The following is a 23,840-nucleotide window of genomic DNA, read 5'->3' as shown; positions in this document are numbered from 1 at the left end:
CAGGGGTGCTAGAAAGGAAACCTCGACACAAGGCTTTGCCTGGGAGGGCAGGGGCCACTAGGCACAGGACTTCCCCACCTGCTGCGGGGGACCTCTAGGTGTCTGTACCAGCCAGAGCCTCCTCGCCTCTCTGCAGATACCCACCCCTCCCCTGTATCAGCGGGACTCCAGACGCAGCTGTGCTAGCTATTCCCGAGGTGGTGGCAGTTTGGGGAGTGTGTGTGTGTGTGTGTGTGTGTGACTGCTAAGCAAGGCCTGTCACCCTACCCTAATGGGCCAGAATTCCATCCTCAAAATGACTTCTAGTCTGAGGATGAACCCAGCCCTTGCCCCTCCTCGTCCCCACCAGCAGGTGCAGACCTGGTTTGACCAGCACACTCAGCCCTTCGCAGTGCCAAGTTCCATGGCCCTGCCCACTTGGGTTGGGGTGGAGGCAGAGTGCATGGCGACCACAGCCCAGTTCCCCTTTCTCCAAAGGACTGGAGCAGCTGGGCAAGGGCATCACGGGGTGAGCCCCATGGGGTTAGCAGTCTGTGGGGGACAATGGACCTTGGAGTGCTCTTAGCATGCCCAGAATTTAGACAGCATGCTCCCCAGGGCAGACTGCAGCCTACTTTGTCCACTGCCATGTAAAATCTGTTTGGAGCCTGCCAATGCCCCACAGGGCTTGGGACACTGGTCTATAGTCCGTCTTTTCATTCCTTCCCTACCCATGCCCTTGCTGGCTAACTAGCAATTCAAAATTACTCAAAGTGCTGGCTACTGCCAAAAAAAAAAAAAAAATTTAATGCTAAAGTGAGAATCATGTCCAGCTTTTATTGCAATATGGTTAACAAATTGTAACAGCAAATTCTTTGGGCTTCAGAGGGAAACCCCAAAACAAAGCAACTTCATTCCCTCTAGGAAGAATGACTCCCTCTCAATCGGAGTAAAGCTTGCATTGGGGGTCAAAGTTCTCCTCGTCCTCAAAAACCGGCTACGAGAACGGTGTGGGGTGCGAGCTTGGACGTGGCTTCCAAACACCCTGGTGAGGAGCAGAGGCAAGGTGCCCAGAAGGGGCAGACACCACCACCCGCTGGTATCTGAAAGTCAAGTCCCAGTGGCAGCTTGGAGGGGACGGAGGGAAAGATGTACAATGCCCGGCGCCCAGGGAAGAACTGAAAGTGAACTAGCCAGGAATGAAAACCCGCCTCGAATCTGCCAGCAGACACCAGGGAAAGAGGTACAGTGCCCACTCCCTAAAGTCTTTCCCTGGGCGCCTTGTTAACAGCAGCTCAGCTCTGGGGCTGTGGCCAGCCGCGTGGTGAGCATTATTATACATTCAACATTCACAATCCCTCCTCACACATATCACTTGCTAATCAGGTTGTGTGCGGGGCCCAGGGAGAAGCGGCTTGGCCTCAGAGAAGCTGCTCAGGGGCCCTAGGGACTGGACAGCCTCCCTCCCTAGGCCAAGTAAAAGGCCCGGTGTGAGGAGGGGTGGGGATGGAGCTACAAGGTGAGAGGTATCGCAGAGCTGGGGGAGAAGAGGGAGATCAGGTGCTGGGAGCTGCCAGAACCAAAAACGCGGTGTGATTCAGGCTGCAGGAAGGGCCGAGAGCTCCTGGTACCCCTTGCACTCTCTCGGCTGCATGGCTGGTGCTTTGCCAAGCACAAGCCCCTCGCCGTGCCTTGAGAAAGCTGGCAAAGATTTATCTCTACCTGCTCTGCACATACAGCGTTTGGTTACAGCAATTTCCCTTCGCAGGGCTTGGGGTTGGCCTTGTCAGGCAGGGGGCCCGGATGAGAAAGGACTGGGAGGTGGTGATGTGGGCAAATGGGCTGGATATCCTATCCCGTGGCTGTTGCTGCGGAGTTTTGTTTAGCTTTGGAGCCACGGCCTCCACCCCCGAGGCCGGTCTCTCCCGCATTGCCACTCCTGCTCCCAAATGGGCCAGCCACAGCCCTTCCTTCCAGGACGCCCTGACCGTCCCTCGAGGCTGAGTCCATTGCCGCCCTCTCGGTTGCCCTCCTTGTCTTGGAGCAAGCAGGGGCGCTGGCGCTGGCTGAGTCCCCGATGACAGGGACCCCCCACGGGCGTCCTGGAGCCGGCAGCCCGCGGGCGGTCCCTTATCTGGTGAGGGGCACCTCCTCCCTCTGGTCCAGCGCGACAGAGGAGGTCTTGCTGAGCGCCGAGGGCGCGAAGGTGAGGAAAGAGTCCGAGCGAGAGGTGGAGGCACAGGTGAAGTCCGAAGCGGCGGCGGCGGCGGCGGCCCGGGACGCCAGCCCGTTGGCCGGGCCGCCGTGGCAGGCAAGGCAGGAGCAGGGGCCGCCGGCCGACGCGCCCAGTCCGTGCGCCGGGCCCGGGTAGAGCGGCGGGTGGCGGAAGGCGCACAGCAGTTCGGGCCGCGGGTAGGGCTGCGAGAGCACGCGGAACGTGTCGAGCGGGCGCAGCGGGCCGCTGAAGGGCGAGGCGGCGGCCGAGGCGGCGGACGCGGCGCCCAGGCCCACGGGCGAGTAGTAGGGCAGGGGCAGGTGCGACGGAAAGGGGTAGGGCAGGCCGCCCGCGGCCGCCGCGTGGCTCATCATGTACGTGTAGAAGGCGGGGTCGGCCGGGTGCGGCCACGTCATGGCCAGGCGCTGCCGCTTGTCTTTCATGCGCCGGTTCTGGAACCACACCTGCGGAGAGGGGAGCACCGCGTGTTCGCCGGCCGGACCAGGCCCAGGCCCAGAAGTCCTGCCCCACTCCGGAGGACGCGCCAAAGCTGATACCAGACCACACTGCTGCCGCCACCCCCTGGACCTGGAGTCCCTTCGTGGGAGGTCCAGGAAGTGACTCCAGTCCCAGTCCCTCCTTCCCTCTGCCCACGTGGCCTGGACCCCCTGTGAGCCAGAACCCAGCGTGGGGGTGGCTAACGCTGCGGGTGTGAGTCGGCAGGCAGCTTCCGCCTTAGGAAGAAACCTCCTTCTAAGCCCTCTCTTTGGGGACACTTGTCACTCGCCCAGGCACCTCCTCCCAGGGAGGGGACAGACTCAACCTCGTGGCCCCAGCGTCCGCCCAGGGACTGTCAAGGCAATGTGCTCGCACCAGGCAGATTCTGGGCCCAGACTCCTGGCGCGCAATGCAGGCAGTGGGCAGTGCGGATTTACTTCCTGCTGAATAGGTGCACACCCGCCTCCGCCGTCCGCGCCGCGAATACCTTAATGGTGGTTTCCGGCAGGTTGAGCGCGGCCGCCAGCTCGCAGCGCCGGGGCCTCGATACGTAGTTCTCCCGATAGAACTCCTTCTCTAACCGTGCGATCTGCTCCCGCGTGAAGGCGGTGCGGTAACGGCGCATCTGGTCACTGGCGCTGCAGGCCAGGGAGCCTTGCGAGCCGCCGCCGCCGCCGCCGCCGCTGCTCTTGGGGACCTCGTTGCTACTGTTGGGACTGCCGGCCAACGCCTCGGAGCCGGGTCCTGTGCAGAGAAGCCCAGAGAACACGCGTGGCGCACACACACACACACAACAGGCACACGTAGGCCAGCTCAGGTGGGGCCGTAGGCCCAAGATGGGAAGGGAACGGGCTCCCAGCCACCCGGAGGACAGGGGACACGGAGATTTGGGGGAGGCCTGCTGTTTAAGAGGCCTCTCTCGATGACAAGCTGGGTCTGGAGGCCCCCAGCTGCCCTCCACAAACACAGGCAAGGTGCAGCCTCTCAAGCTTTCTACCTACCACTGGCAGAGGTGGGTAAAGGTGTGCCCTGCAGACAGGCACGTTGTGTTGGAGCGCCGCGACTCTGAGTCTTAGGGCACTGTAGGGTGCTGGGCGCGCGTGGCGCCAGCTTGCTCCTGTGTGTGCCCGCACAAACGTGGGAGGAAGACTCCCTTGGTGGTGTGGATGACAGGGGTGGTGCATCCCAGTGAACAGAGCTTGTTTCCAGGGAAGCTTAGGACAGAGTGCGCATTGAGCGGAGTAGACGGTTTGGAGTGGGTGTAGGTACTCACAGGTGCTGGCTGCCAAGGCCAAGGGGTGGCTTGCTCTCCCTCCCAGGACCTTCTTCCCACTCCCACAGCTTCCTGGAGAAGTGTCTGCCGGTGGGCTCTCCCTCCCAGTGACCCCCCCACCCCACCCCCAGGCAGTGATTGTTGGCACAGAGGGAGACTCCCTTCCGGGCCATCTACCCCCACTCTGCTAGCCCTGGTCGGGGAGGGGCTCTGTGATCTGGGCCTACCCCCAGGGGAAGGGTGGTGCTGCGGCCCCCTGCGGCTCCTTTTCCTTTGGGTGGAGAAGTGGGACTAGGACGGGTTGGGGAAAGGGGGAGGGCCCGATCCTTGCCTTTTCAAATGCAACCGGAGACCAAAGGCAATTAGACCACTGGGACCATTTCCGACCTGGCGCCGCCGAGCCCGGGAAGTGACAAGGTAATTTGGACCTCTGACCGACGTGTAAACTGGTCCGAGGGCCGCAGCGCCAGGGCAGCCACAGTCGGCCGCGGTTTTACGGTCCTTTATGGACTCCTGGCTTCCGCGCATAGATGCGCCTTACACCCCACCAGCCCCAAACTGCCCCGACTGGCGTTTGATCTTGCCTTCCCCCCGGGGTAGGTGTTTTCTGCGTGTAGTTGAAGCATTCCCACGAAAAACAGTGGGTGGCTGGGGTGCGCCTTGAACCCCTCAAGCCAGGGCTTACATCTCCCTCCCCCAACAAGGCACGGTTGTCACCCTCAGTCCCACCAACGCCAGGACACAGTAGGAGACCCCCCGCCAGGGCACAGGGAGCCAGGGAGAGGAGCTCAGGTGGGTCCCCCAGCCATCCTGCCCAGGGGGGAAAGGGGTCCTCCTCCTGGCCCGAGCTCAAGTAAAGGGCGGGCACAGGGGAAGGCCCCCGGGTTGGGGGGGGGGAGCCGAGGGGCGCGGCGGCTACCTTTGCTGTGCTGGTACTCGGCGCTCCCGGCGGCGCAGTCTGGGGTGCAGCTCACCTCGATTTCTTCATAGAAATCCGACTCGGTGTCCGAGCTACTGGGTTGCCCCTGGCCAGAAAGGCTGTCGGCGGAGGGGGCAGGGGGACCCGGGCCGAGCATGGCCGCCCCGGCTGCCCGCGGCTCGGCGCCCTGCCCCGCCGCGCAGCCTCCTAGTCCGTCGACCGGCTCCTCCTCCGGGCCTCCCCCGCCGCGCTCCCGGGCGGCCGCAGAGCCCGCCCGCGGGCTCAGGCAACCGCGGGGCACCATCTTCTCCGGTGGCTCGGGCAGCGGGCTGCCCACGGCTTCCGACAAACTGGAGACTCTCTTGCCAACCAGAGTGCCAAGCTGACCCCCATCCAGAAACATAACCATGTCCTTGCGGCTCTCCATCCTGGGGTCCTCCGGAGGGGGGGTTGGGGGAGAAGCCCCAGCGAGCTCCTGACCCCCCGGCTCCCCGGCTCCCCAGTGGCCGGACAGAGTCAGGCTGCGAGAGGCAGAAAGAGAGGGCCCGACGACCGGGAGGGCGCGGGGCGTCCGGGGCGCGGTGTCGACGGCGACCGAGGAGGTGGCAACAGGGAGCCGGGGTCACCTTGTGATGCGAGCTCTCCTCTGTGCCGCACCGCCTCTGGGAGGAAGCCCCATTGCCCTCTTCTTTCTAAGCTGTCATCCTCCTGCTGCAATCGTCATTACAGTACCGCTGGTGACGCCACTCGGCGAGCGCAAGTGGATAAATAGAAACGTCTGCCACTGCGAAGATGAAAGGAGACCGGCGGCTAATGGCTCGGCAGTGATGCGCCAGGTGTGGGCCTCGCTCGAATGGGGAGGAGAGTGTGAAAGCAGACAGAGACACACACACTGAGAGAGGGAGACAGCGGGCACAGGGCCGCGAATGGAATTCCGCCGACGGAGACGGGGAGCGTCGGGCGCGCGGCGAGCTCGGCGGGGGCAGCGGGACTCGGGCGTCGGAGGCGCTTTGCATTTTTCTCTCTCGGTTGTTTTAACTTTTGTTTTCTTAACTTGGTGGCTTGCTTTAACTCGGATGCAGGAATCCGTAGCTGCATTCTAAAAGTGTGAAGGCCGCTTAGGGGCCTCGGTTCTCTAGGAGCTATTCCCAGCGCCTGCCCGGGGCAGCTAACCTGAGCCGGCTCCCAAGTCTTTTTTTTTTTCTTCTTTCTTTCTTTCCTTTTTTTTTTTTTTTTTTTTTTTTTTCACAAGCGCCCGAAACCCCAGTCTCTTCCCGCACCGCTGAGTTGTCTGAGAGCCTGGGTCTGGGGCATCCTTTTCCTCTCCTCTCCCTACCCACTCCGTCTCCTTCCTCCTGCGAACCAAACTTCCCTGTTTTCTTCTTCAGGGGGCAAGAGAGGAATACCTGGATATTTCTTCCTTAAAGACCTGGGGTTGGCTGTTGACTCAATGTGCTTGATTATGTTTTTTTTTCTTTTTTTAATCTCCCCTCCCCATCTAGGTGGCCTGGCTCTTTCCAGAACCTAGCTTGACCTCAAGGTGGTTTTGCTGGAAGAAACCGTTTCCGTTTGCTCCAGCCTCGCCGGCACTTCAGGTATGTGGGGCGGGGAGGTGTGGTGGTTTTTTTATTCTTTTTTTTTTTTTCTTCCTTGCCCATATTTAAGGTATTCGTTGAGAGTCAACGAATTCTCCTGGAAACAGGTTTTTCCAGAAAAGGGGCTTTGGCAAATGTGGCCCCTTGCTGCTGTGGCAGCGCTGGAGGCCCCTGGTTGGGGGGGGGGTGCCAGCTTCCCCCTCCCCCCCAAGCTTGCAGTGTTAGGGACTACCAGATCCTCTCCCAGGCCCTGCCCACTGGCGGCGGTCCCTGACTCCAAAAGCGGGTGATGCCAGGGTCAGAAGAAAGGTTCCAGGAAATGCCCTGAAAGAACCAGTGACCAGAGGCGCTGAGAAGACCTTGGAGAGCGAAACCCCCATGGCAGAGGTGGAGCCGGTGGGGGCAGGGTGGTTGGTGTGTGGAGGGTGGCTGCAGGCCTCTCCCAGGTCTTCTTCTAAGGAAGGGATGGCCCCCCGGTGGGGGCAGGCTGGTGGGCTCGGTGGTCTCTTCCCCACTTTGCTGAAGGTATCCCCTCCCCCCAAGAACTCCTAGCCATAACCCCCAGCCCAGCCCAGCTGCAGAGGGCAATCTGGTCCCTCCCTCCATCCTCTGCTCCCAGGCAAAGACATTCTAAAGACCCTCTGCCTCTGCCATTTTGCCGTCTGTCTCCTACTTTTCTCTCTCTTTTTTTCTTCTGCTTTTCCCTCTCAGTCTTTGTATCCATGGGGCCATGGAAGTGGCCTCTTTCCTTTCAACGAGATGCCCGTTACCCTCACTGGGGAACAAGGGCAAGGCTTGCGGGGTCGGAGGGCGGCACCCACACTCATCTCTCCATTGCCTGCGAGTCCCAGAGCCATCATCACCTGAGCGCTGCGAGCCCCAAATTCCGGGAAAATATTGAGAGGTCAGAGAGATGTATTTGGCCTTTGCATCCCAGAGCCTCTGGCTGCCCTGTGGAGCTGTCCAAGGATTCAGTCACACCCTGCCCTTCCCCACCAGCAGGCAGAGCCCCCGGGGTGCACTGGCTGGCTCCATGCTGTCAAACTCAAGCCGCCTGGTGCAGGGCTTAGAGCTGCCTCGGTGCCCAGTCTGGAGTTCTGGCACTGAGCCTGGGTGTTACCCACTCTCCTCTCCCTCGGCAGGGCCGCCCTGCGGCTCCCACCTCCTAGGGGCGGGGTCTTCAGAGGAACTCCAGGCTCCCCTGCCCCGCCCCCAGCTTTACATTCTATGGGAATGTTCTCTGTTTGATCCTTTTTTTCTCCCCGGGGTTTTCCCTGGAGATGAAAGGGAATGGGATTGAGAGATCAAGGCGTGCCACGGAGCCTCCTTCCTGGGTCCAGCCCTGGCGAGCTGGGTTTCCCAGGATGGCGTGGGGAGGGGGCTAAAGCCAGGACGCAGCCTCTCCGCGGGGGGCTGCCTCTTCGGGCTCCAGATCTGACTCTGCAGAGATATCACTCCTCAACCTGTGCACCCAATCCTGCTCCTGACTTCTGTCCCCAGAGCAGCCTCAGTTTCTTCCCTCTAGGTGCGTGGAGGAAAAAAAATTAACCAAGTGTCACTTCTTGGCAAAAAATATTCTTTCACCCACATCAGATGAAGAGAGGTGGCATTTCTGATAGGAGGAAGAAGAGAAGAGGAGGGCCGTGGACACCAACGCGCCTTTTGTTTGCCTTGGTGTGGTACTGTGCAGGGCGAGCGTTTCCCCAGCGTCCTCACCGCGGTGTTGCGGAGGGGAGAAGGAAGGTAAAGCCCCAGAACGAGGCAAGCCCCCCGCGACGCCAGAACGGCTGGGAGTGGGTGGCAGCGCCCCAATAGGCTCCCCTACGCCTCCCCCACCCCGCCCCCGCTGCTTCTCACCTCCCCCTCCCCGCGGGCCTGCAGCCCCTTCTCCCGCTGGGGCGCCGGGCTCTGGGCCAGCCGGCTCCTCTCGGATTGAAATTCTCTGGACTTCAAAAGCGCCGGGCCCCGCTTCCGGCCGGACTGGGCAGGGCCGGGGGTGGGTGGGAACCCCGGGGGAGGCGACGCGAAGATTAGACGCGCGGGTCGTTTAAAATGGAATCGGAAGCCGGGCTTGGGCCACCGGACTGGCTGTCTGGACGGCTTCGATTCCCAAGAAAACCCCGCTTCGCAGGGCTGGGGGCTTCGTGGGCTATCGGCCTTGGCCCCAAGCACGATAGGGCTTCCCCGCCACAAGCACCGATCCAGGCCAAGCTCTGCGTGCACAGGGACCAGGCGCTGGCGTGCCTGCTTCGGTGTCGGCTAAAATTCGACCGGGAAGAGGGTTTTTGCTTCTCTCCTTGGTGAAATGCAAGAACAAAGGGAGCTTCCTTGTAAACAATGAGCGTCGCCTGGATTTTGATCTTGGGCCCTGGGTCATCTCATCTCCCAGTCTGCGGCGTGGCTGTCGCCGTCGAGGTTTTCTGGCGACTGGGTCTCCCGCCGCGGAGGGGCGGGTCTGGCGATGGCCCCGCAGCTCACTCCCCTCTGCAAACCCAGCGCCGCTGCAGGGTGCAGCCCTGGGGACCAGAGTCCACTGAAGGCCAGGCTTCCCCTAGCGAGAGGGGAGATAACGGCTGGACATCTTGTCGCCCGCCGGGCAGTGAGCTGCAGAGTCTGCGCGAATCCGCGGGACAATTTCTCCTTCCGACGGGGAGGCTGCACCTCCTGGGACTCTGCTTCCCAAAGCGTCCCCTCTCTCTCCGCCTAGGGCTGTGGCCTGGAACATGAAGCTGAAAGCTTTCTGGCCCCGACCACCTACAGCTCCAACAAGCCCTTCCTCTACACCTGTCTGCCTGGGCTCCTAGCAGAGTCTCAGCCTTGAGCCAGGGTTGTCCTCTCCTGGCATCTTAGGTCCCCACTCCCACCACTGGCCTGTCCCATAGCTGGAGGACAGAGCAGACTCCTTGAGGGCCTCCCCAGGCTGAAGGTTTGTGCCTGCCTCACACCACCTGTCCAAGAACAGTTCTCCAACCTGGCAGGCACAGAGACTGGGTCCCCTCCCTCCCCCACACAGCAGAGATGAATGGGTTCTTCCTTCACCGTGACTGTCCTGAAATGTAATTCATTACAAAGCACGTCCACACCCATTCCTCATTTATATCCTTTAAAATGCCTTAGCAGACCTCAGCGCCTTTTCTCTCCAGTTGTGGGGTAGACAGAAGTTTGGCTCAAATGGCCAAACCATGACCCAGGCTGAGTCCTCCTCCCTGGCCCTGAGCTGCCAGCTTGCCTGAACCATTAAAAAGCCCTAACTCCCCTTAGGCAATCCTCTACCAAGCCTCAGCCCTTGTTAGGGTCTGGGGCAGGTTCTGGGGCCTCTCAGAGGGTGCCCTGCCCATCCTCCACTTGACATAGGGTTCTACGCCATCTACATGGCTAAAAGGCTCAGGGCTCACACTGCTGGATTCGTTCTCATCCTGCCACACCACCAGACATGCACACAGATAACACAGATACCCCATCGCTGTTCTAAGCGTTCCCAGCCTCCAAACACATTCTTAGAAGGGCATTTGCAATTATCCCTATTTTGCATCTGAGAACCCTGCAAATTCATGCTCACAGCAGCTCAGCTGTTAGAAAGGTGCCAGGCATTGGCTTCTGGGCTCTTCCAAAACCTCTGTTAGCGGCTTTTCTCCAGCTCACCCCCAGGTGAACTCCCAGGAGGGGATGAGGAGGAGCAAGCAAGCACTTCTCTGGACTTAAAGGAGAATAAAGAACAAATAGCTCCAGACCATTTAGGACCTTGTTCTCTTCTGGGTCGGGGATCAGAGGCTAGGTGGGGACAGTGCAGGGGAGATGTGAGAAGGCTGGGAAATGGGGTAGCAGGTGGAGTCTTCAAGATCTGAGTTCAGAAATAGCTGGAAAGGCACTGCAGCCAATTCTGGAGACCCTAGGAGGCAATGCCCAGGTCCTCTCTAACCATCTCAATCCACAGAAGCCCACAGCCCCTGTCTGAAAAGGAATAGGGTCACCCAGCCAGTTTTACCTGTCTGGTAGCCCGCTCCCCAGGAGTAGCTGGCCTTGACCTTCAGTTCCTGAGGTTCCATTACCTGCCCCCCACCTCCCATCCCCCCTTTCTGCTAAGAATATAAATGAGGAATGGGTGTAGAACCACCACCACCCACCCACCCCAGGCACCATGACCTGGTCCATTTGCTGGGGGTGGAGCTTTACCAGGGAGCTCTCCCTCCCATGGCAGCTACCTCCCTCAAGTGTCTCTCCAGGATTGATTAGCCAAAGGGACAAAACCTGAGGGTCTGTCCAGGCCTGCCCACACAGCCACCTGGCCTGAGCACGTCCTCCACACAAACCCTCCAGGCCTTGATCTCACATCTGGACAGAGTGGGGTCTGTCAAAGGCAGAGCCTGCGGAGAGCTGACCCTCACTTGTTATAAAGGGGACTTGGAGTGTGGGTCATTGTTGCCATGCCACACGGGACACACACCCAGTAATAATAAAAGAGGGCTCCTGCACACTGAAGTGCCTGCCAGGGCCCCCAGCCAAGGGATCCAGGACGCAGCTAAGCAGAATCATGAAGTTAGAATCTCTCCTGCGCAGCTTCACTGGCCCCAAATTCTCCCTTTCTGTGTGCTCTCCAGCCGGCTCTCGGTTCCTGGAGGAGGAATATGTCCTAGCCCTTTCCTCTCTCCACCAGACTGGAGCCCCCAGGGATTCCCGCTGCCACAGGGGAGAGTCGCTCCACACCCAGTCCCCTGCCCTCAGCCAGCGAGTTCAGCTGGTTGGACAGGCTCCGAGTCTCTCAGAAATAGGACAACCTTCCTGTGAGGGGTTCCGGCTGACTTTTACAGAGCCCCCTCCGATTGAGCTCCACCGTGGGGTACGGTCCCTCCCGTTGCGCAGCGGAAAACAGAGAGGTCGGGGAACTTGCCCAGGGTCACACAGCTGCGAAGTGACAGAGTCCGAATTTTAACCCAAGACGCCCACGCCTCCAGAAGTCAGATTCTCTCTTCAGCTTCGGCATAGCGTTCCCGGGACCCGGGACCACATCCCTGAACACTCAGGCAGACAACTGCTACCCCGCGGCCCAGGACGGGGATCACCCATTCCAGGTTGGTCGGGCGAGGGCTGCTCGGCCGTTCGGTTAATGCCCGGGGTAGGGCATGAGGAGAGGGTGGATAATCCGCAGGGCGCCGCGACCTGGAAGGACTGCGCGCTCCAGGCCCGCAAGTCTGGCAGCAAAGGGCAGGGCGCGCGCGTATCCCCAGCTTTGGGTTTCAGAGGATGGGTGCGGGCTCCTGGGGGCTTGCTGCGGCCAAGGGGGCCATCAGCTCAGGAGATGGGGCGCCGCCGGCCCGGGACAGGGCTCCGCGCATACGAGGGGCCGGGCCGAGTGGCTCACTCCCTTCTGCTCCCACCCCAACCAAGGGAACGCACCAGGTGCAGCCAGGGGCCCCCTGAAAGACCCTTCCCCGCCTGGCAGCAGGTGAACCGCCCCGTCCTGTCCCCGCGGCCCCTTCTTGCGTCCTCCGCCCCAATTGCCGCGGTGACACAGAGCGGCTCCCGAACTGCTGTCTTGGTGCGCCCCCCACTGCCGAGCGCCAGAGGCGGAAGTCGCAGCGCGTCGCAGCATCCTGGCTGGCCCGGGGCCCGCCACTGTGCCGGAGGCAGCGGGGTCCTACCGCGCCCTGCAAGCTGGACCCCAGGAGGTGCAGGCCGGGATTTGCGGCTCCGTCGTCCCGGCTGCACAGAACCCGCAATGGGGACGACAGGGATCTAGCCTGTCGCTGGCGACGCTACCCGCCCTCTTCCTCTGTGGTCCAGGAAGGCCAGGAATTGGGGAGCCCCTGGACCTGCTGGCTGCATGGTGCTTGGGCTGAGCTTTCTCGGGCTTCCCTTGCTTTTGAGGCCCATGTACCAAGAAGACAGTCTCACCACCATCCTATAGTTCTGACTTGGGGTCCCCAGACCCCCTGAGAACTCCCTAGGAATACGGATGTCCGTGCAGACCCGTTGAAGCAGAAAGCCGGGGAAGTGGACCCAGCAATGTCTGAACAAGTCCTTGCAGAGGCTCTGCTCCCTAAGTTCCTGGGTTCTCCACTCTGCCTGCTTTTTAGACGTGCATGGGGTTAAAGAGCAGTGTCTAGAGCACAGCTTCATGCATCTGTTGCCAGAACTTTCCACAAAACCCTGCTGTTTGCACTGTATCACCTCCAGGTATCTCCTCGCGCACTAACTTATGACCTAATGAGGTCATTATCTACCTGAGTGCTTGCTCTTCCTCTCATTCATGCCTGGGCACAGGAGAATCCTACCGCAGCCGCTGAAGCATGCTGGAAAACCTGTCAGACTCAGAGATTTCTCTTACACAAAAAAGCCCTGGGATGTGATTGGCTTATGTGCGCCAGTGTGGGGAAGAAGAGCAAATCTTGCGTATTTGGGTACTGTGTCTGAAGACTCCTCTCCCATTGTGCTGGGGAGCAGAACAGTGGAAAGAGGGCCAAGCGGGTCACGAAGCAGCAAAAGGTAAAGCACAGAAATAGTGTGCGGTTTTTCAATCTTTTTCTTTTTTAAAGATTTATTTATTTATTTGAAAGGCAGAGTTACAGAGGGTGGAGAGAGAGAGAGATCTTCCATCTGCTGGTTCACTCCCCAAATGGCCACAGAAAGGCTGGGGCTGGGCCATTCTGAAGCCAGGAGCCAGGAGCTTCTTCTGGGTCTCCATGTGGGTGCAGGGACCCATGTCCTTCGCCATCCTCCACTGTTTTCCCAGGCCACCAGCAGAAAGCTAGATCAGAAGTGGAGCAACTAGGACTCGAGCTGGTATCCATATGGGATGCTGGCATTGCAGATGATGGCTTAACCAATTATACCGCAATGCTGGCCCCATAGTCTGGTTGTTTTGTTAAGGCTTACCAATTTGTTTATTTTGAAAGGCAGAGTGAAAGAGAGAAAATCTTCCATCTGCTGGTTCACTCCCCAAATGCTGCAAGCAAAAGCCAGGTCTGGGCTAGGCCAAAAACCAGGAGCCAGGAACTCCATCTGTCTCCCACATGGATGGCAGGGGCCCATCTGCTGCTGCCTTTCCTGCACATTAGCAGGAAGCTGGCTCAGAAGCAGAGCAGCCAAAACTCCCACCAGCGCTAGGGGATGCTGGTGTCACAAGCATCAGTGTAACCAACTGCAACACAACAAGAGCCCCAGAAACAGGTTTCCTAGGGGCCCCTAAAGACTGTGGGCAAAGACCCAGGAGGTTCTCCTAGTGCCTCCTTCTGGCAGGATCCTAGGTTTGAGTTACAGGATTTTTTTCTTTTTTTTTTTAAGTTTTTTTTTAATTGTTATTATTTTAAAGCTAGAGCAACACAGAGAGATTTTTTTCCATCTGTTGGTTCACTCCCCCAAAAGCCCAGAACAGCTGGGGCTTTGCTAGGATGAAGCCAGGAGCCAGGAATTCCATCCACATCTCCCGTGTGGATGGCAGGGACCGAAGAACTTGAGTCTTAATCTCATGTCTCCCAGGGTGTGCATTAGCAGGAAGTTGGCTTAGAAATGGAGGTAGGACTGGACCCCAGGCACTCTATTCATTTATTTATTTATTTAACAGGTAGAGTTATAGACTGTGAGACAGAGAGAAAGGTCTTCTTCCGTTGGTTCACTCCCCAAATGGCTGCCATGGCCAGCGCTGCACCGATCCGAATCCAGTAGTCAGGCACTTCTCCCTGGTCTCCTACACGGGTGCAGGGGTCCCAGCACTTGGCCATCCTCCACTGCCTTCCTGGGCCACAGCAAAGAGCTGGACTGGAAGAGGAGCAACCGGGACTAGAACCCAGCACCCATATGGGATGCCGGCGCCACAGATGGAGGATTAACCAAGTGAACCATGGCACCAGCCCCTCCAGGCACTCTTGTGTGGGGTCCTGGCATCACAAGCCATGGCTTAACCCACTGCACCACAACATCTGCTTCAAAAAGACTTTTCTTTGGGGACAGCTCAAGATGGTCATTTGGCATTTGCTATGACTGTTTAAAAGCAAATAGATTTATGGAGCAGGCATTGTGGTGTAGCAGGTTAAGTTGCTGTTTGCAAAGCTCACATTCCCATATTGGAGTGATGGTTTGAGTCCCAACTCTTTTGTTTTCAATACAGCTTCTTGCTAAGGCACTTGGGAAGGGAGAAAAGATTATAAATTAGGCAGCATGGGGCCATGTTGCCCCCAGGATTACCCAGGAGTAATATCCAGTACCCAAGAATAAAGATAACTATAGATGTCTTCCATAGTTATATCTTTATAGTTAGAGTTAACAGTGCTGAATGCTTTGCATATATTATGTCACTCCTCAAAATTCCAGGAGGGAAGTAGCAATAGCTGTCATAACCATCACATTCTACAGACAGAGATGTTAAGTCAAAAAAGGGTTAAATGCTTGATCAAGATTTTGGAGGAGGGCAAGACTCGCATCATGGCCTTGTGGGTGAAGCCACAGCTTAGGATGCTGCATCCTCTATCAGAGCACTGGTTCAAGTCCCAGAACCTCTGCTTCTGATCTGGCTCCCTGCTAATGCACCCGGGAGGCAACAGATGATGGGCCCATGCCACCCATGTGGGAGACCGGGATGGAGTTCCTGGCTTCTGGCTTCACCCTGACCCAGTCATGGCTGTTGTGGGTAGTGAACCAGTGAACAAACGAACTCTCACTCTGTATTTCATCGCTCTTCCTTTCTAATAAATAAACATAAAAAAGAGGACAGTTATTTGAAAAGAAAAGTCACACAGCCTATAGTGGCAGAAGTGAGACTCGAATTCCAGCTGTGACACCAGGGGCCAGGCTCCTACTCACTGGGCTCAGTCTCTGCCCATGGAAGCCAAGCTCTCAAAGACTGATATCATTTCCAAAGGCAGCTGTTTGTCCCACTTGATACAGAAGTCTTACAAAATAGAACAGATGAGGCCAGCGCTGTGGCAAGGCGGCTTAAGCTGGTGCCTGCAGTGCCAGCATCCCATATGGGAACTGGTTTAAGTTCTGGCTGTTCCACTTCTGATCCCAGCTCTCTGCTATGGCCTTGGAAAGCAGTAGAAGATGGCCCAAGTCCTTGGGGCCCTGCACCCACATGGGAGACCCAGAAGAAGCTCCTGGCTCCTGGCTTCGGATTGGTGCAGCTCTGGCCATTGCAGCCATCTGGGGAGTGAACCAGTGGATGGAAGACACTCTCTCTCTCAGTGTGTGTGTGTGTGTGTGTGTGTGTGCATGTGTGTGTGTGTGTAGCTCTGACTTTCAAATAAATAAATAAATCTTAAAAAAGAGCAGCTATTAATATCATCCCATTTTTCAGATGAAGAAACTGAGTACCAGAGATATTAAGTGCTGAGCAGTTAAGATTACTCAGCTGACAAAACTTTGTGTTTTTCTTTCATTCTCATTTCAGATGCATAATCACATATCATCACAGTAATCCTTACATTCACCTATTAGTTAGGCTGCCCAGGAGGACTTGCCTGCCTGGTGTTTGGTTTGTTCCCCCATTCCCCTAGGTCCCTAATGGAAGCTGTTCCTTCTGGCTTCCAGTTAAAGAAGTCAAGACTCAAGAGTTCAGAGGACATACCAAGGTCACCGAGCCATGGCAAGGGTCAAAGCCTCAGACACTTCATGGGGCAGAAGGATGGATTTTTGTAGAGAATTCTTCAGAATGAACCCATTACTCTTAAAGTCAGCAATACTGACATACACACAAAGGAAAGGCAAACGCTGGTAAAATCCTATCAACAATCTACAATTCTACAAGACAGTGTCCTGTTAATGCCAGTTTGCATTATAGTGGACTTATCCTAGTAGCTTTATTATTTGCAATATTTCAACTTTGGGATGTTTTCCTGAATATTCCAGAGTCAACATTACTGTTCTAGGAAAGAACTAGAACAGGAAAGAAAGGTCAGTTTCAAAAATTGGCATGGAGAGAGCCGTGCTGTGGCACAGCAGGTTAAGCCTCTACCTGCAGCACTGGCATTCCATATGAGTGCCCATTCGAGTCCAGGTTGCTCCACTTCCCATCCAGCTCCCTGCTGATGTGCCTGGGAAAGCAGGCCCAAGTGCTTGAGTCCCTGCACTCCCATGGGAGACCGGGAGTTTCTCACCCCACCCTGTAACTCTGCCTTTCCAATAAATAAATAAAATCTTTTTAAAGATGGCATGGAGAGGCAAGTGGTTGGTGTAGCAGTTATAATGCCATTTGGAATACCTGCAACCCATATCAGAGTGCCTGGGTTCAAGTTCTAGCTCTGCTCCCAGTTCTATGTTCCTGCTAATGTGTGCACCCTGGCAGGCAGCAGGTGAACACTCAAGGGGGTCCCTGCCACCCAGTAGGAGACCTCGATTGAGTTCTGGGCGCTTGGCTGTGGCCTGGCCCAGCTCTAGCTGTTGTGGGCATTTAGGGCATAAACCAGTAGGTACTCTCTTTCTATGTCTCTCTGCCTGTCAGATACATAAGTAAAATTATTATCGGAAAGGATCAAAGAAACTCAGATCAGGATTTGACTCTGTCCTGTTCTTAGGAAGGGGCCGGGGCACTTTTACAAGTGACAACAGTGAGGTCATGATTGCAATCCTAGACAGAGCTCCCCAGAAATGGATGAGCCAAGGGAACTCCACAAGTCGCCCTATTTTCCTTTTCTTGTAACTTCATCACAACCCTCGTCTTATTCTAGTATGGGCAATGGAAAAACAAAAGGCCACATGCTCTGGTTGTAAGCTGGGATGCTGATTTGCCCCTAAGTCTCACAACTGTCAAGGGGAGGTATGGGTCTTCCCAGTTGATACGTGGGGACCCTGAGGTCACATAGATAGCAAAGGAGAGCACCCTGGGATTCCATACTTGTAAACAGCAAACGTCACTTCCCATGACCATGAACCCACTTTCTCTAGGGATTGTGAGCTCTTCCCATCCAGCAGGAGAAGAACAAGCAGCTGCTCAGAGGTGCAATGGGGCCCTGATCTTGAGTCCGAGAGAGAGACAAATCTCAGGGACCCATGGGAAGCTGCAAGCTGGTCTGGAACTCCTACAAGAACAGAGTCAGTGGTGGAGCAGTGCTCTCAAGGCTCAGCAGAGCCGGCACTGTGGCGCACTGGGTAAAGCCACCGCCTGCAATGCTGGCATCCCATATGGGCACCAGTTTGAGACTCTGCCACTCCACTTCTGATCCGGCTTTCTGCTATGGCCTGGGAAAGCAGTAGAAGATGGCCCAAGTCCTTGGGCCCCTGCACCTGCGTGGGAGACCGGGAAGAAGCTCCTGGCTCCTGGCTTTGGATCAGCACAGCTCCAGCTGCTGCAGCCAACTGGGGAGTGAACCAGTGGATGGAAGACCCCTCTCTATCTCTCCTCCTCTCTGTGTGTAACTCTTTCAAATAAATAAGAAAAAAAGAAAAAAAGAAAAAAAAAAACAGAAAAGCAAAGCAGAAAAGCAAAGCAATAACCGCCACCCAAAAAAAAGGGACTCAACCAGATTTCTTTCTTTTTCTTTTTTTTAATATTTGTTTATTTGTATGAAAGGCAGAGTTACAGAGAGAGAAGGGGAGAAAGAGAGAGAAACTTCCATCTCTGGTTCACTCCCTAAATGGCTACACGGCTGGGGCTGGGCCTGGCTGAAGCCAGGAGCCTGGAACTCCAGGAGGGTCTCCCACGTAGGTGCAGGGGCCCAAGGACTTGGGCCATCTTCCACTGCTTTCCCAGGTGCTCTATCAGGGAGCTGGATCAGAAGTGGAGCAGCTGGGAATTGAACTGGCGCTCATATATCGACCTGCTGCATCACAACGCTGGCCCCATCAGCAAAGATTTCTGGTACCTTGAAGAGAGTTTGTGACATGGCAGGATCATGTTCTTGAGAGCCAGACAGAACTGAACTTGAACTCCCAGCTCTGGTATTTTTTTTTTTCAGCTCTGGTATTTAACCAGCTAGGTAGCCTTGGGCAGCCCCAAATGACAAGCTGCAGCTGTCAGGGATTCATATGAGGCCTGTCTCTCAGAGCTGTACTGCAAATTTAATGGAGGCGGGGTGGAAAGGACCCAGCGCAGTGTCTGGCCGACAGTGGGCACTCTATCCAGGCAAGTTCCTGCTCGTCCTCACCTCCCACCTTGGCAATGCCCCTGCTTCACTCTCCTTGGGGAGTCTCCTTTCTCAACAGTGCATGCGTGGTGAGTGATGTGGAGAGAGGGCTCCTGGTGCTTGGGAAAGCGCATCATGCATTTCTGGCCCCTCTGCCTGCGTGGCGGCTAACACGTACCCAGCAGCCGTAGCCGCAGAGCACACTGGGCTGCATCCACACCTTTGTTGAAGCTCAACAAATGTGGAGATGGTAAATGTGAAACGCAAATAAAGAATTATCTGGCTGCCGACTTTTGCAGGGCTGTTATCAATGGCATCCAGAAACCTGTGTCCTTCGGGCAAAGGCCATTCGTAAGGATCTGAACTGGTGAGAAGAATATCAAGACACGCCCAGCATAACAGAATGTTCTCTTTCTGGGAGACTAAAGACCTGCACAGATGAAAACAATAAGGTGCAATTGTTGCCCTCTTGACAACACTCCAGGGCAACTTAGAATAATAGTGACGCGCCCAGCCTCAAGTGAACTACTTACTTGTGTTCTAATTTCAGTCCTGCCCATCTCCATACTCACTATGTGATTTTAGGCAAGTTACTTCTCCAAGTTTGTTTCCTCATCTGTAAAACGAGGTCATATAAGGATATAATGAGTTAGCTCATATAGAGCACTTAGAAGAGTAACACACATGAAGCCTCGGTAAATTTCTATCTGTATTTACTATGGTGCGTTACCTCCTTGAATGTCTGCCTGCGGGAATTCTGCAAGCTCATGAAATAAAAGGGGGGAGGGGTGAACAAAGCAAGAACCCCGCGACCAGGGCAAATACGCCAGTGGGCAGTGACTTACATTCAGAAACAGACTGCGCCTCCGCCACTGGTAGACTTGGCCAAGTCGTTTAACCTCAGGAGCATCAACTTCCTCCTGTGCAAAATGGGAACAAATAAGAGCAGTCCCGCCTTTTTCATTTGGTAATTGGCCCAAATAGAGCCCTATTGCCTGCCATTTTAGCTTTTAATCTTTGGACTTGGGAAGGTTCGCTCCGCTTGTAAAGGAGCCTGCCCTTCAGGGAGGAGCCACCTTTCTCACCATTCCCTACTCAGACCTTAGTAATCTATTAACACTTCATCAGTGTTACTGCAACAGAGAGAAGACAGGCTGCGGCACAGGTGCAGACCGGATGCAGGAAGAAGGCAAGCAAGAGACAGGTGCACCGCCAAGACCTCACCCTCCTCCACATGGAGCATCCCGCCCAGGGCCTTGTAGTACTGCCAGCAGCGTGAAGCCATGGGCATTGTAAACTGCCAGCTGAGAACTATTCCTTTTGGATAAAAGTCAGTGGTCAGAGAGTTTCTTTGGTATCTGTGGAAGGTGACTGTGTTCTTAAGAAATCAGAGAGTTGCATTGGGCATTGTTTCCTTTTTTTGACATTGTCCTAAGTTTATTGAAAATATCATAGAATAGCAGAAATATTCAAATGACTCCACATGGTGTTTTGAAATTGGTCCAAGGGGCTGGCACTGTGGCATAGTAGGTTAAGCCTCAGCCTGCAGTGCCGGCATCCCATATGGGCGCTGGTTCGTGTCCTGGCTATTCCTCTTCCAATCTAGCTTTCTTCTGATGGCCTGGGAAAGCAGTGGAAGATGTCCCAAGTGCTTGGGCCCCTGCATCCACATGGGAGACCCAGAAGAAGATCCTGGCTCCTGGCTTCAGATCTGTGCAGCTCCAGACATTGTAGCCACTTGGGGAGCAAAGCAGAGGATGGAAGAAGACCTTTCTCTCTGTCTCTCCCTTTCAAATAAATAAATCTTAAAAAAAAAAAAGTGATCCCAGCTTGGGCTGAGTGACCTGCAGGTCGGACAGATGGCCAAAGTCCAGAAGTTTGAGCATTTCCTTAGTGTGCAGATCCACTTCAGGGATCTCCTGATCTAGGGCTGAGACCCCAGCAGCGTAATTCTGTCTCTTTTCTCTCTCCTCCACCTGCAAGGCAGTGGCGATGCCGCTCATGGGGCCTCTCTGTGGCTGTCACGTGTGTGACACAAGCTGCTCTCTCGCTGAGGATCATGGCGATCTCCTTGCACATTGGCTTGCTGGTGTGGAAGCTGTCGCCCAGGCGGATTTCATACTACTCAGTGATGACCTGGGCGGCTTTCCTCGTGGTTTGATGCTATCGCAACCCATGAGTCCTGAGAAGCATCGTTTCCAATGCAATGTTGGGTGAGGGAGAGAATGTGAAAACGTTAAGAAGATTTCTTCTTTCTGGAGAAAGCAAATTTAAAGATAGAGCAATTTGGGAAGCAAAACTTCTTGATCCGCTCCTTCCAGGGTCCACTCCCAGTTTCTTTCTTTTTAACATTTATTTATTTGAAAGGCAGAGTGACAGAGAGATAGAGAGGTCTTCCATCTGCTAGTTCCCTGCTCCAAATGGCCACAACAGCCAGGGCTGGGCCAGGCCAAAGACAAAGAATCAGGAACTCCATCCTGGTCTCCCATGTGGGTGGCAGGGGCCCAAGAACTTGGGCCATCATCTGCTGCTTTCCCAGGTGCATTAGCAGGGACCTGGATCGGAAGCAAAGCAGCCAGGACTGTAGCCAGTACTCTGATATGGGATGCTGGCATCACAAGTGGTGACTCAACCTGCTGCACCACAATGCCGGCCCTCCTAGTTTCTTGTCCCTACGCCCAGCAGAAGGTTTAGGTGTTGTTAGTCTTCCTGGAGAAGGTCCCAGAAGTCCTCAGAAGGCACATCAGTTAACTCTATTTAACACAGAAGCCCTACTATGTACCCTACTGTGTGCTAGTCACTTGATTGCAGTTAACTGTGAGAGATAGCCGGCCAGGTCCCCTTCTTTCACGATGAAAGAGCTTCCATCATCCTCTGTGCACATGGCCTTTAAGTCAAAGAACCACATTCCCCTGCCCCACTTGGAATTAGCAGGGCCCTAGGACTACACCTGCCCTGAGGAATACCAGCAGAATCATCACGTGGCATTTTCAGAACGGCGCACAATCTTGGCGTGATCTTCTTTGCTGTTCCCCTCTCTGCTACCTGGAGCTGGTCTGACATCTAGGCCTACACAAGGCACAGCAACGAGATAGAAGCAGTCTAGGGTTTTGTTATTTAATTTATTTCAAGATTTGTTTATTTTACTCAAAAGGCAAAGCTACTGAGAGGGAAAGACAGAGATCTTTCATCAGCTGGTTCACTTTGCCTCGGAGCTGGGCCAATCTGAAGCCAGGAGCCAGGAGCTTCTTCTGGGACCCCACAATGGTATAGGGGCCCAGGCGCTTGGACCATCTGCTGCTTTTCCAGGCCATTAGCAGGGAGCTGGATCAGAAGTGGAGCAGCTTGGACTCAAACCTGCACCCATATGAGATGTTGGCAGAGCAGACAGTGGCTTAACCCATTATGCCACGGCACCAGGCCCAGCATGGGTTTTTGACATCAGCAGGTACCACACCAATCCTGAAGCCCCTACCCAGACTAGGTGAGAAACTATCAACTCTTATCTTTTTTTTTTTTTTTTTTTTTTTGACAGGCAGAGTGGACAGAGAGAGAGAGAGAGAGAGAGAGAGAGAAAGGTCTTCCTTTGCCATTGGTTCACCCCCCAATAGCCACTGCAGCCGGCGCACTGCGCTGATCCGAAGCCAGGAGCCAGGTGCTTTTTCCTGGTCTCCCATGCGGGTGCAGGGCCCAAGGACTTGGGCCATCCTCCACTGTACTCCTGGGCCAGAGAGCAGAGAGAGCAGAGAGCTGGACAGGAAGAGGAAGGACCGGGACAGAATCCAGCACCCCGACCGGGACTAGAACCCGGTGTACTGGTGCCGCAGGCAGAGGATTAGCCTATTGAGCCGCGGCGCCAGCCACTATCAACTGTTATCTTATGTAAACTATGTTCGCTTTAGGTTTTCTGAGACTGGAAGCCAGAGCTGCTAGTCACCTGCTCATTGTCTTGGTCTATGGAAACAGAGCTTTCAAGCCTGATGAGAAAGCAGTGTGCCTGGCCTGTACTTGGCATGCAAACTAAGAGGTAAAGAGGCAGACATGAGCCGGGAGGACCAAAGGCCAACAGAAAGTGAGAAACCAGGAACCATGTTTCCCAGATCAAAGAGAGAAAAGGAAAGGACCTATTAGAAAATGTGAATGTCACAGTGTTTCGGCTTTCCATGCCTGAAATACTCTCATGGGCTTTTTAGCCAGATCCAAATGCCTTAATGGCTGATTCTGAGGCCAGAGTGCTATTTAGGACATCTGCCATTCTATGAGTCTGCTGTGTATCCCGCTTCCCATGTTGGATCTCTCCTTTTTAATTTTATCAGTTAGTATTAGCAGACATTAGTCTTGTTTATGTGATCCCTTTGACTCTTAATCCTATCATTATGATCAATTATGAACTGAAACTGATCACTTTGACTAGTGAGATGGCATTGGTACATGCCACCTTGATGGGATTGAATTGGAATCTCCAGGCATGTTTCTAACTCTACCGTTTGGGGCAAGTCTGATTGAGCATGTGCCAAACTGTACATCTCCTCCTTCTCTTATCTCCACTCTTATATTTAACAGGGATAAATTTTCAGTTAAATTTAAACACCTAAGAATAATTGTGTGTTAATTAAAGAGTTCAACCAATAGTATTTAAAAAAAAAAAAAAGACCTACATGAAAGATCTCTGTGAGTGAGATCCCAGCAGAAAGAATGGGCCATCAAAGAAGGAGGTACCTTTTTCTGAAGGGAGGAGAGAACTTCCACTTTGATTATGGCCTTGTCTAAATAAGGTCGGAGTTTGTGAACTCAAAAGGCTTCCATAGCCTTGGCAACTCATGACAAGAGCCTAGGGTGATTACTGATGCCATAAACAAGAGTGTCAATTGTTAAATCAACAACAGGAGTCACTGTGCACTTACTCTCCATGCAGGATCTCTGTCCTGAATGTGTTGTACTATGTGAATCAATACTATAACTAGTACTCAGACAGTATTTTACACTTTGTGTTTCTGTGTGGATGCAAACTGATGAAATCTTTACTTAATATATACTAAATTGATCTTCTATATATAAAGATAATTGAAAATGAATCTTGATGTGAATGGAATGGGAAAGGGAGTGGGAGATGGGAAGGTTGTGGGTGGGAGGGAAGTTATGGGGGCGAAAAAGTCACTGTAACCCAAAAGCTGTACTTTGGAAATTTATATTTATTAAATAAAAGTTTTTTAAAAAAATGTGAATGTCCCAGACTTTTTGAGTGGTAATAGAGGAGTGTTTGTGTTTGTGTGTGTGTGTGTGTGTGCGTGATAATCTCCACTGACAA

The 23,840-nt window shown here is 54.7% G+C and overlaps 1 protein-coding gene and 1 pseudogene across 2 annotated transcripts; both read right to left on the bottom strand.

Moving 5' to 3' along the window:
• Positions 1-791: 791 nt before the first annotated feature.
• EVX1 (even-skipped homeobox 1) lies at positions 792-5,311 on the bottom strand. 2 transcript variants are annotated; one of them, XM_089315050.1, is made up of 3 exons: positions 4,940-5,075; positions 3,180-3,436; positions 792-2,658 (listed from the first exon to the last, which is right to left on the bottom strand). In XM_089315050.1, exons 2-3 carry the CDS (start codon positions 3,315-3,317, stop codon positions 2,110-2,112), a joined length of 687 nt encoding a protein of 228 aa, XP_089171176.1. In that variant the 5' UTR covers positions 3,318-3,436; positions 4,940-5,075; the 3' UTR covers positions 792-2,109.
• Positions 5,312-20,001: 14,690 nt separating this feature from the next.
• On the bottom strand, positions 20,002-21,595 carry LOC149121757 (small ribosomal subunit protein eS17 pseudogene; annotated as a pseudogene).
• Between the last annotated feature and the right edge of the window lie 2,245 nt (positions 21,596-23,840).

Source organism: Oryctolagus cuniculus, chromosome 16 (assembly GCF_051225735.1).
Source record: "Oryctolagus cuniculus isolate XC-2025 breed Fujian yellow rabbit chromosome 16, ASM5122573v1, whole genome shotgun sequence".
In the NCBI taxonomy this organism is placed as follows: domain Eukaryota; kingdom Metazoa; phylum Chordata; class Mammalia; order Lagomorpha; family Leporidae; genus Oryctolagus; species Oryctolagus cuniculus.
Note: the sequence above shows the minus strand (reverse complement) of the source record. Positions and strands in the feature narration are given on the sequence as shown.